Raw genomic sequence first — 12,242 nt, forward strand, 5'->3', positions numbered from 1 at the left:
GTGGGAGTCTTACAATCACGTTTGTTTTTACTGGTCATTAATAGTCACGTGAGTGCAAACACGAAAATCACTTTAATAATTTATATATAGCTGGGGCTCAAACTATATGCTACATACTTGTTTGTTATGAGCAGTAAGTAGTAATTATAAGCTGCGATCGTTTTTTCAATGTCATTACAAATCGAAACAAAGATAGTGTTATTATTAAGTGAACTTATATAAGAAAGGCATAAGTAGGTAAAGAAGTGGCTTTGTCTTAGGTTTTCTATTTATGTAAAGCGATAAAGTAAATAAAGCAACTAAAGATTTGTATGTTTATTTAGAATGACTCAACTGAATAATAATAATTATTAAGTGAACAAAGACTTATAGAAAGGTAGATTGATTTGCGGAGAGTAATCACTAATCCTCTATCAAGTTTGTCTACACATTATCCTGATATGTCACTAAGAACTAGGTTAACGTGACTTTGACCGAAACATGATATCCAACCCCCAATGTCGCTCCTAATTGGAACCAAAGGCCTTTATTGGAACTAACCCTAGGCTAAATAATAAGGGGATATAATGAATAACAGATTCAACTTTTCTTAACCCTAAGCAAGGACAATCTTCTTACTAAAAAGGACTAATCATCAAAAATAACCTACTCAGTATTAGTAACTAGTGGTTCCTAAGTAACCTAAGTTGGTGGAAACCTAGCGATACTAATAAGATTGAGATACTTCTCCATTTTGAAACAGTTATAAAACCCCGAATCATATGACGCTATCTTGAATACGCTTTTGACGCGGACCATGTAGCGTATGGAGTCTTACGGCGACCATAACATTAAGTCGGACAATCCACTATGAGAACTAGAGAAAAGCTATACAATTTACAAGTGCCTACTCGTAGCTACCTAATCCTTATTATGACGTTTAACACAAATAACTACTTACCCTTACTAGTATTGATCAAGTCCTATTAATGGATTATAGCCACAAAAGTAACTAGAAAGGGTGATCAGTAAATTAAATTTCAACAATCAATCAAGCTAAGTAAACTACGGGGAACAATTCCATTTATATATATATATATATATATATATATATATATATATATATATATACTAATTAATTATTAAAGATAAAGCATCTAATGAATTAAGCAATAATAGACAATTATCACGACGAAATCTAAATCCAACAATATTATTATAAGCGTAATTAACGATAATAATAAAGGTAGATAAAGGAAAGAAATCACCAGATATATTGAATAAGTTTGACTATTACAACACTTGACGCCTTCGAAATAACACTACTAACTATTACAACTCTTTACGTTCGCTTCTAGACGTTACTTGACTATTATTCGCTACCCAAAGGTGACAATGCCTCAGATCGTAAATTGCTAATCAATCCTGAAGGATTAAACTAGAAAAGAAGTGAAAGTGTTAATTTTGTGAAGTTGTGAAGGTGTGTTTGAAATGGTGGAAGTAAAAGGAGTATTTATAGGCTAAGAGGTAAAGCTTGATTGCAAACTAGCCCCTGATGTAGTCACATTTTTGGTCCCCGAATTTGTGAGTTGAAAATTGCATGTTCTTGAACTTAGGCATAAAAATGCAATCTTGGGTGAGTCCCGACCGATTTTGGCTTTGGGTGTCGGATCCGGTACCCGTTGGTACCAGATTTATCTCACAGTGTCAGATTCGGTAAGCGTTGGTATCAGATTTGCTTGTTGAACCCAAATTCGGATACCACTCTTGGTACCGAATTCGGTACCTCTCTTGGGATTCGACCAAATTTGGTTCCGGGCGGATTCGTCTCACTGTTCCGGATCTGGGTATGTCGCTATCGGATACGAGTGTCAACCGGATTGGGGTGTGTCAACCGGATTGGGGTGCATTTCTTCGATTGTTCACTGGTTTTGCTCTGTTTTGTTCATTATAGCTATGTTTTCTTCGATGCTTGCGCCATTGTATTCGTTTTTATGAGATCTAAGCAAATAAAAGGTTGAAATATTTATTCGAAAAATCGTTTAAAATGAAAGATATAACGTGGTTAAAGACATGATTTTTTCCGCGTTATCAATTCTTATTTTCAATTTTACATCGGGATGTCGCAACCCTAGTTACTGGTTTAAGGAGCACTTTTGTCTCATGTATTATTATTGTGTTCTTATTCTATGTTCATGAAAGGTTCAATTGGTCATTGTAAGACCATTGGGTCTCTTTGTAACTTTTATGGGCCGTTCTCAACTTGATGAATGGTTCATTTTTATTTATTTAATTATGTTTTTTCACAACAAAAAAAAATCTTATTTTCAGGAGAGTTACTCAAGAACCGAACCGAACCGGAACCGAAAAGTTAATCCCCAAACATTCTCCCTCTTTAGACTCAATTTCTAGCTGGACACGGCTTCGCTATCGGGTAACCAAAATAGTCTTGATCATGTACAAACAGTTATGTACACACACCAAAACAGCCAGACACAACTTTCCTAGCCGGTATAGTAGTTCTTCAATTTCATAAAATTCATCCAGCTTCACGCATAGTGTTCCCTATGATAGCTAGTGATGGCATTCGCGGGTCGTGGACGCGGATCCACTACATCCATCACCCGCACCCGCGAATTTTTTGGTGATCCCCTAGCCCACGAATTTTGGTTAACGGATTTATTTTTAGATCCGTGCCCGTACTCACGGATATTCGCGGGTCGCGAGTTTACCCGAATCTTATTCATAAAGTATACGTAAAGTTAAAGTTTCAAAAATCAAAATAAAATATCATATCATAAAATAATTTAAAGCGACATGAAAAACACCGTCTAATCATATACCTAGGTTTTTAATATAATAAAATGGGAAAAACGTATATTAATTATACTTTTAGTGATAATATATGCGAAGCTATAATGTTTAAAATTAACAATAAAAATTTAGTTGATAAAACAAATCATAAAGTAGGTTAACGAATTACTAAAGTGATAGTAAAAATTAGATCTATTAAGATAGTCTTAAACGAAACAAACAACATCATGCTTTGATAATATAATACATGTAATGTATAGTTGTGGGATGCTTTAGTTACTAAAAAATTTGATACCAAATTTATATAAGGAATGTAGAAACTCATACACAGTAAATTATTACCTACTGGCCAATTATTCGAGGTAGCGATTTACACCCATTTAGAATGAGTATATCCGTGGATTAGTCAAACGGGTATGACGGATTTCGGATCGGATTTTACCCGCAACGGATCTATTACATCCATCACCCACCCACGACCTGTCAGCGGTACAAGATTACATCCATCGCTCACCCGTGAGTAAAATGTTTTGATTTTAACCGCCCACCACGGGCGCAGGTACCCGCCGATTTTGGATTTTTTTAATCCATTACCATCCCTAATGATAGCAACTTCGTGTTATCTTTCTCAAACTGTAGGTGGATCTAGTTCACATAATCAATCATATAATCACCTAATATACTCATATACTCCATCTTTATTTTCAAAACTAACTAGCACGAACCTGATATACTCATATACTCATAAACGTCAAAAGGTTTTATTTTTTAACATGTAAAACCTCCTTAGAAGTTCTATACCAAATGAAGGGATTTACAGATTTAATGCAATTTAATTTTAAAACGGGATAAAAGAAATTGAAAGATCTTAAATATTGTGTATAATTGCAAAACGAAGCAGAACACATAGGATCTTAAATATTGTGTAAGAGAGTCGAAATTGCTAACCTCCTATTAACACTAGTTTTAAACTACAATATTGCTCTGTTTTGGCTTTATTGAGGAGTAGTTTAGATTTTTGGCAAGTATTCAATTGTTGTTCCGAGATCATAATATTTGTTGCAGCATTGCAAAATGACGAAATGCCACTGAGCACAGAGGATGATGTTGTTCCCGTTAGGTAAAAAAACAGAAAATTTTCATATTCTGATTCCAAAATGTCAATTTGGTAAAAATGTTGTTTGGTACCAGATTGCGTCTTTACTTATTTCCCTTCAACCCAGACAATAACGTACAATGTTGAAATGTCTAATATCATAGTTGATGCCTTGAATAAGTTTTCGTTAACATTCAGTGTAACAATGCTTTTCTTCAAGCATCCGCCTGTTAAAGCTCATAACTTATTAGAGTGGTCCGTATTAGCACGTTACGATTGATAAGATTTTGCAATAGTTTCATATACACTATAATAATAAACATCTCTAGACAAATATAGAGGGTGATATTTACATGATGTACAAGACCCGACTAGTCAGTAGTCCGAGTAGTTCTTGACTATTCTCAAACTTGGCCAATTTATTCGGTTAAAGTTGAATTTATTAGTTCAACGTCAGAATATACGGTCAAAATCTGTAAAGTAGGTCAAATACGGTCAAATTTAAAGTTGTTTAACATCCGACTACTTCCTGAGTAGTCCCGATTAGTATCCGACTTTCTCAATTAGTCCCTACATGATCCCGAATGAGTATCTTATGCATATCTTATAATGTTCTGATGCACATATTTGATTGATTGATATTTGATGTAAGTCTCATTTTAAAAGACATGATGTGCATGAAAAAGTAAGCAATAAGAGGTTGTTTATGGACCTGTAGAGAGCAGCTGGATTGTGGATTGGACTTGATATGATGAGATATTTAGCATGATATTAACATTTAACATATAATATAATTCGTATATATGTAATGCAAACAATACAAAAATGTAATTGCAATATTGTTTTTATATTTCGGATTCGTCAACAATAGAAAATATTTAATAATCATAGATCAAAGAGCCTTTAGTTGATAACCTTGGAATGTTGGTTCAAGCCATAGAAATAAATTTTTATTCTTTTAAAGAATTGAGAGTAGATCAAAGAGTAAATGGATTGAAATGGTCCAATTTTTTTTGATATATTTGGTCAACTGGTGAAGTCAAAGTAAAAGATCAAAACTCTTTTTTCATCTGTTATCTGGTGGCAAAGTTGAAGCTTCAGAAGACCCACTAGTGCTCTGCCTTTGCAAAAGCTCTCTAGCCAGCTCGTGAAGATCACCAGTGCCGCCATCACCGCCTTCTTGTGCTCGGCCACTGGTGGTGCCGCCACTAAATTGATCGGGATCTTCATGTGCGTCTGATGGTTGCATGGACCATGCAGAAGATTGTATTGTTGGTTCAAAAAGTGGTGACAAATCGTATATATTGGCCGAAAGACATGGTGACGTCATGGGGAGGTCTGCAATTGAAAATCCGAGTGGTGGAATTGGTTGCTGAGTTGGCGGTGGCGGTGGAGGAGGTGTTGGAACCTCTAAGGATGCTAAGTGCGCTTGCAAATAAGATAGCTCTGCTTGTAAATTCGCAACCTGTTAAAAACAAAAGCGTTACTATATAATATTTTAAAGAAAAATGCTAAACGTAGCCTTTAGGGCTACGTTTAAGCATACCAAAAATTATTTTATTCCATTTATACAACTCAAACCTGCCATGAATAATATTAATGTCAAAGTTATATAAGAAAAGTCGATATTAAAAAAAGGAATATTTATAATTTGTAATTAATTAATCAGAGTTTTCAAACTTAAATTTGGTATGCTTAATCGTAGCCCTAAGGGCTACGTTTAACATTGTCCTATTTTAAAAGTTAAGATAGATAGATTATATATATTTTTTGAGTAAAGGGTATTCACCTTGTGAATTAGAAAGATTGAATATTTGCGTTCAAAAGATGATGATTATTGGTTATTATCGTTCCATAGAAACACACTTTAACCTAAAAATCTTCTTAAGTTACTTAATAACTTGGTGTTCTAATTAAATGAAAATTTTGACATTTAATTAGATAAACTTTCGGATACTTATGGTATAAAATTATTATGTTTGTGTATATGCTTTAAAAAGTAAAATATTATCCTATGTAGAATATTTTTTAATTGTTGGGATATATCTAAATTTTCAAAAGAGGAAAATTGTTCCTTGTAAGCAATTGAAAATTCAAGAGTAGAAGCTACATGCTTTCTGTTGATTGTAATTGACACCCGTCACCTTTCTTTTCGTTCCAATCAAATTTCTTCACATCATTTATGTACTTATATGTTTTACCTAGTTACAAAAATAAATAAATAAATAAAACACACATATATGCGTGTGAGTGAGTGTTATTATGATAAAAAAAAAAAAAGATAATTTTATAAGCTTCTAAAAAACATACTACGTAGGGAGTATAAACTATAAGGGGGCGTTTGGTTCGTGGATTTTAATTCCCAGGATTTGAAATCCCATAGGATTTGAAATCCCACAGGATTTGAAATCCTGAGATTTGAAATCATATCGTCTGTTTGGTTCGAGGTTTTCAAATCTCAAATTTGTAATGCGAACCTGAACGGGAATGCGATCGCAAAACAAAAACCCGAAATCGAAACGTGAATCCAAAACGAGAATGCGACCGTGATACGCGAGCCCGTAACGCGAACCCGAAACGGGAACCCGAAAAGCGAACTCAAAACGTGAACCCGAAAAGCGAACCCGAAACACGAACCCGAAGTGTAACCCGAAACGCGAACCCGAAACGTAAGTCGTAAACGTAAAATCATAGAATATGGGATTTCAAATCCCTCATATATACATAGGATTTTCAAATCCTTCATCTATGGGATTTTAAGGGATTTGAAATGAAAATCCCACGAATCAAATCCTCCAACCAAACATTGGATTGGGATTTGAAATGCAAATCCTTCCAAATCCTACGAACCAAACGCCCCCTAAGAGGGCAAATGGCTATTGGTTTAGCGGTATACATCAACTTTAAATGATTATTGGTTTAGCGATATACAGGCCCGGCCCTAAGGTGGTGAAAGTTGAACACTTGCACAGGGCCCAACATATTTGGGGGCCCCGAATAGATTTGGCCCAAGTAGTATTATTTCTTTTGATTTGAATTGTACAAAAATACCTAAGGTTAGTTAGCCCACTAAACAAGAGCAAATAAAGCCTTAAACCAACCTTTAATAAACATGCTGAAATGAACTTTAAAAAGCTAATATTTCTCCTAAACAGCGGCGATGTGGGATTCTATTTCAATAAAATTCCTTTGGTATTTTATCACGTAAAACATATCTATATATTATATTATAGTATCTTTACATAAACAACAATTCAAACATAAACCTTTTATTTATTACGATTACTATATGTTCTAAGTCAAGTATAAACCGAATTACCCACTTGGGATTCTTTTTCCAGGTCCAACATACATATTAACATAGTAAAATTGAAGCTACTAACATAGGTTACAATTCCACAAAAGCATTTGATAAAAACACTTGGGGCCATTAAACTCACAACCAGACCCACTTATATGCTCAGTTAATGGTTAATAACGCTATATTCTTCATGTTTATTGATACGACGTTGATTGTCGTTTTTTTAAATAGCTTATATTATTTTTTGGAGCATAAGAGCCTTTTTTTCACCTCGTTCTGAGGTACTTCAATTTTTGGGACCGGCCTTGCTAGGGGGCCTTTTTATTTCCCCTCGCTCTAGGCCTTTAAATTCTCGGGACCGGCCCTGGCGATATACATCAACTTTAAAGTTGTGAGCTTATGACTAGAATGTTTGTAAACATTTGTGATATTAACGAGTGAGTTTGCCTTTTTATAAAATGTATAAACTTTAAAAGACAGAAACGAGTAGCAAAAAGTATGGACCATCTCCTGAAAATAATAAAACACAAAAGAGGTTTTAACGTGTCAAAGGAAACATTGTAGTCCCTAATAGTTGTCAACTTGTCATACACTCCAACCAAACCCTCAATTGTTTAATCAAAAAGTTAATCTCCTTTGATTAGCCAAACTCCTTATTATCATTTATCCGTGTGCAAGTATTAATCATGATGAACTAGCAATTATTGTTGTAATAACAAAATTATCATTAATAGTTGTTCATGTTTGCCAATATATTCTTTTATGTAATTCTAGATATCCTATAAGAATTAGACTTATGTTATCTAATTTCAAATATGAAAAACGATTAATTAATCAGTTGATCATTCATTACATATCTATTGATTTTTAATATTATTAATTACTCCGTAGTAAATTTAATAAACAAACTATATTCAACGAACCTTATATATACACGGTTTTGAAGTCAAGTATATATATACAACAAAATACGCATAAGTCGAAGAGTAAAATTAAAATGCATTAATTATTATGTAGCTGCACGAAATTAGTCATTACTTAAATGAATGTAGTTCTGTTTCTGATAAGAGTTGAATACTTAAAACTCAAAATACAGGCAAATACATGTATAGCTTGACACTTAAGTAACAATTACGTTCAATTAATTATGATGCTGTAATATGATACATAAAAACATGTGCTATTATAATTATTTATCAGCACGGTAGTTTGTATAGTATCTCAACTGAAGGAAGTCTAGCAAGTTACTAAATTTAGACGTATTCATCCTAATATATACTCCTTATTTGTTATAGAATCCTTAACGATTTAATTATGTAAATTATAGATATGATATATCACTAGCAACATATTCTACTGATGATCTGCGTACAATTAAATAAAAACATATAAATGATTTATATGTTTATACAACATATAAATATAAATCATTTATAAAATTAGATACAAAATTTACCTGTTGTTGAAGAGCAAATAAATGAGAAACGCAGCCATAAACCGGGTCTCGGAGTCTACCTTGAGCTTCATAACAAATGGTGACAACCGCATCGAGCCGCTTGTGAACCGGAATATGTAAAAGGAGTTTAGAAACATTACTTGCTCCAAACACTTTATGAACCACTGCAAAGTGAGCCGCACCTTGTTCCGAATCAAAATATGGTGCAAATATGCAGCCACTCACACACTTTCTTCTTAAAAACTTGCAAGCTCCACATGGCCCACTGCCACCACCACCGCCGCTACTGCCGCCACCACCACTGCTACTACTGCCGCCACAACCGGTGTGACTAGTGCTAGTATTATTAGCACTCATTTTTTATGTAATTAATTCGTGTTGTTTTGAGAGATTAATGTTACTATTATATATAGGTGGTTATTGTGTGATTAATTAGGGTTTGTGTGATGAAAAAGAGGAGAGTTTAGGGTTTGAAAGGTCCGTTTTATGAGAAAGTGAAAGACTTTAAAGGCAAGAAGAAGCAAACACTACAAAAATATATGCTTGCTTGCGTGAAGCAAACATGCCATCTTGCCAGCTGCTTCAACTCATTCTTTATTTAATTTCCTTAACTTTATTAATTAAGCGTTGTAGGTACACATGTACGTATGTTGTATACTGCCCCCTTTCCACTATTATTGTTTAGTAATATAATTGGTAGGATTTAATACATGCTCCTATATATTTATATGTTTATAAATGTTGGATATATGAAAATTGTAGGATCGATTTAGGTCCACCAACATGTCATGCATATAAGTTCATAAGTCCCTCTCTTCTCTAAAACCAATTGGTGATAGAGTGAGGTTCTCATTAGCTTATATATGTACATTTCTTTCTATCAGTTTCCGATGTGGGACACAATGGATCGATTAGCTCCAACAATCACCACCTTAATCGATTCATTCCACACTACTTCCACGGACACGTTCAATACCATCTCGACTCTTCCCGGACACCCGACCTCCTCCTCGGTCACGTCCATAGTCATCTCGGTTTGAACCTCCGCTACCATTCTGCACCGTCCACACATCTGGGCTATAACCAGGCTCGGATACCATTTGTATGATCGATTTAGGTCCACCAACATGTCATGCATATAAGTTCATGAGTCCCTCTCTTCTCTAAAACCAATAGGTGATAGAGTGAGGTTCTCATTAGCTTATATATGTACATTTCTTTCTATCAGTTTCCGATGTGGGACACAATGGATCGATTAGCTCCAACAAATGTTGGAAAATTTTTGAATAAAATTGATTAAAAAAAAAGAAATTGAAAATTTACTAGTTAATGTAATATTTGTTTTTATTAAAGGTGATTCTTCAATATACCATAACATATGAGTTTTATGACATTTTATTGTCATTTAAATTTAGTTAAAGTTTCATTAAAGTTATTCTAATAACTCCCCATTTTCCATGTTATATAAGGAGAGAATTTGCTCATGTAAGATACATCCTCTTGGTTCTTATTTGATGGTAGACATATATGTCACCATGAAACACACACATATATGAAAAGATTAGTTGTCATAAGCTTGTTTGTCTTTGTTTTAATTCATTGACAAGTTTGGTCAAGTGAGAAACAAAGTATTTGAGTTAGCTTATGAAGGACTAGTTAACAATATTTTCGGGCAAGTGTTCAAGTCCGGCAGTACTACTGCTTCGGCCGTTGTACCCTGAGAAACAGACGACGTGTAGACGGCAGAACTGTTTTAAGGGAACCGTGTTAAACACGGGCCTCGGCTTCTTTTGGTGAGATGATCCATGATATTATTTTGACTACATCATATTGAAGGTATGTATATTTCATTATATTTAATTTCTTATTTATAACGAATATATAATATATATTTTCGGGTACTATTTCCTACAAACTTAAAACAGTTCCTTATAAGAGTACCCGGATGAATTTCATTAAACCTTGAAGCGATTATTTGGATAAACGGATTATACGAAAGAAAGACTCGTTGATATAATGAGTCTGAAAGAGAGTATAATTATGTAAATTGTTTTATAAGTATAAGCTTGGCATTGTTTTTGAGTTTGACAAAACAGTTAGTACAATGTATAAAAGAAATGAAATACAGTTTTGGTGATAATGGCTTAAAAAAAAAAATACAGCCTATTTTGTTAATTTGGGACGTTATTGAAATATAAGATTTTTCATATATCCTTAAGTTTGTGAATCAATTTCACTTTGTATGCAAATACGGAGTTACTTCGTATGTTGGTAGTGGAAAGATTAGATCACTTTAAGAATTGGTATTTCATTTGAAATCATTGACCTATATATGTTGGTATTTGGTCTAATCATTGTACATACGTTTAACGACCTTTGCACAAATGGAAGTTAGTCAAGAGTTTTTGGGACAAAATTTTGTTTAATAAAAATAGATATTAATATCGTATGGTTGCAACCTTGTAACTTCCTAGACGTTATGAATATCTAAATCAAAAGTGGTACTAGTATAGAAAATGTTTATGTGATTTAGTATGTATCGCATATTTGTGAGTGTGTTTTACACATACGAGGGATGAAAATACCGTTTAATGTTTTGGCAAAACAACTATTGGGGTATCATTTTTTTTTTCTTTCTATACCTAATTTTGTTTTGGATAAAAGTTCATAATGGTGGTACTTTTGACAAATCGTTACATGAGTAATATATGAGAACACGTTTTCATGTGACATGTATGAACTATATCGAAAAAAACAATTGTGTTTTGTTAGAATAGTTCCAATATTTTTTTTAACGTTCTTTGAGATAATATTTATGTCTTTTATTAAGGATATAAGGATATAAGAACATGTGAAGTTTTACACGTAGTGTTTATTTGCATATTATAAGGATAATTGGTGTTATCAAAGTGTTGTTGAAAAAATATTGAATCATGAATTTAACAAATAGTGTAGTTTAAAAAAAAAATATTGGTTTGAATAAATTTAAAAACGTAAGTTCAAGTGACTTGTTGGGTTTTTTGGAATATATTATAAGGCTTATTAACCTACTTGGCTAATTTAACATGTTCGGTTGAATTTTTTTTTTTTTGGTTTAACCTGTTAGGTTATAACCTGTTTGGTTTTACATGTTTTATTAAAACCTATTTGGTTTAACCTAGTTGTGATTATTGAACTTTCCGTGAGAGTTCAATCGATGATCACGAGCGAGAAATGACATGTTCATTCATTTCGCGTTGTATCTTTTATCATTTGAATGGAATAATGATAATTATGGATGAAGTGTACATATCCTACTATGAAAGTGAAAATAACATCAATGATGTCTAAGGTTTTCTCTTTATAGTTTGTCATGAAATTATTTTTATAATTATAAAACTTAAAATGAAATAGTTCTAGTTGGTTTATGAATACATTTCATAAAAGAGTTTTAACAATGAAATTGTGTTCCACTCTTTATAATTATATTTTATCGGAGTGTCGAAAAAGAATTTGAGATGTATTCTCTTTTTAAATTATGATTTGAATATGTTAATTAGAACGTGATTCAAATCTGTATATTGAAAGGCATGCTATGGTAAATACAATGGCTTGAG

General features: G+C 33.1%; 1 protein-coding gene across 1 annotated transcript; it reads right to left on the reverse strand.

Moving 5' to 3' along the window:
* Nucleotides 1-4,917: 4,917 nt before the first annotated feature.
* LOC139874445 (LOB domain-containing protein 30-like) lies at nt 4,918-9,003 on the reverse strand. The gene is made up of 2 exons (XM_071861880.1): nt 8,647-9,003; nt 4,918-5,354 (listed from the first exon to the last, which is right to left on the reverse strand). The coding sequence occupies exons 1-2, from the start codon at nt 9,001-9,003 to the stop codon at nt 4,956-4,958; spliced, it is 756 nt and encodes a 251-aa protein (XP_071717981.1). The 3' UTR covers nt 4,918-4,955.
* Between the last annotated feature and the right edge of the window lie 3,239 nt (nt 9,004-12,242).

Source organism: Rutidosis leptorrhynchoides, chromosome 1 (genome assembly GCF_046630445.1).
Source record: "Rutidosis leptorrhynchoides isolate AG116_Rl617_1_P2 chromosome 1, CSIRO_AGI_Rlap_v1, whole genome shotgun sequence".
NCBI lineage: Eukaryota > Viridiplantae > Streptophyta > Magnoliopsida > Asterales > Asteraceae > Rutidosis > Rutidosis leptorrhynchoides.

Bases quoted from the DNA above. Each gene is read 5' to 3' on its own strand.
- LOC139874445 (XM_071861880.1), bottom strand. From the start codon at position 9,003: ATGAGTGCTAATAATACTAGCACTAGTCACACCGGTTGTGGCGGCAGT. The intron at 5,355-8,646 runs GTAAATTTTGTA...TGTTTTTAACAG, and splicing joins TATTTGCTCTTCAACAACAG to GTTGCGAATTTACAAGCAGA.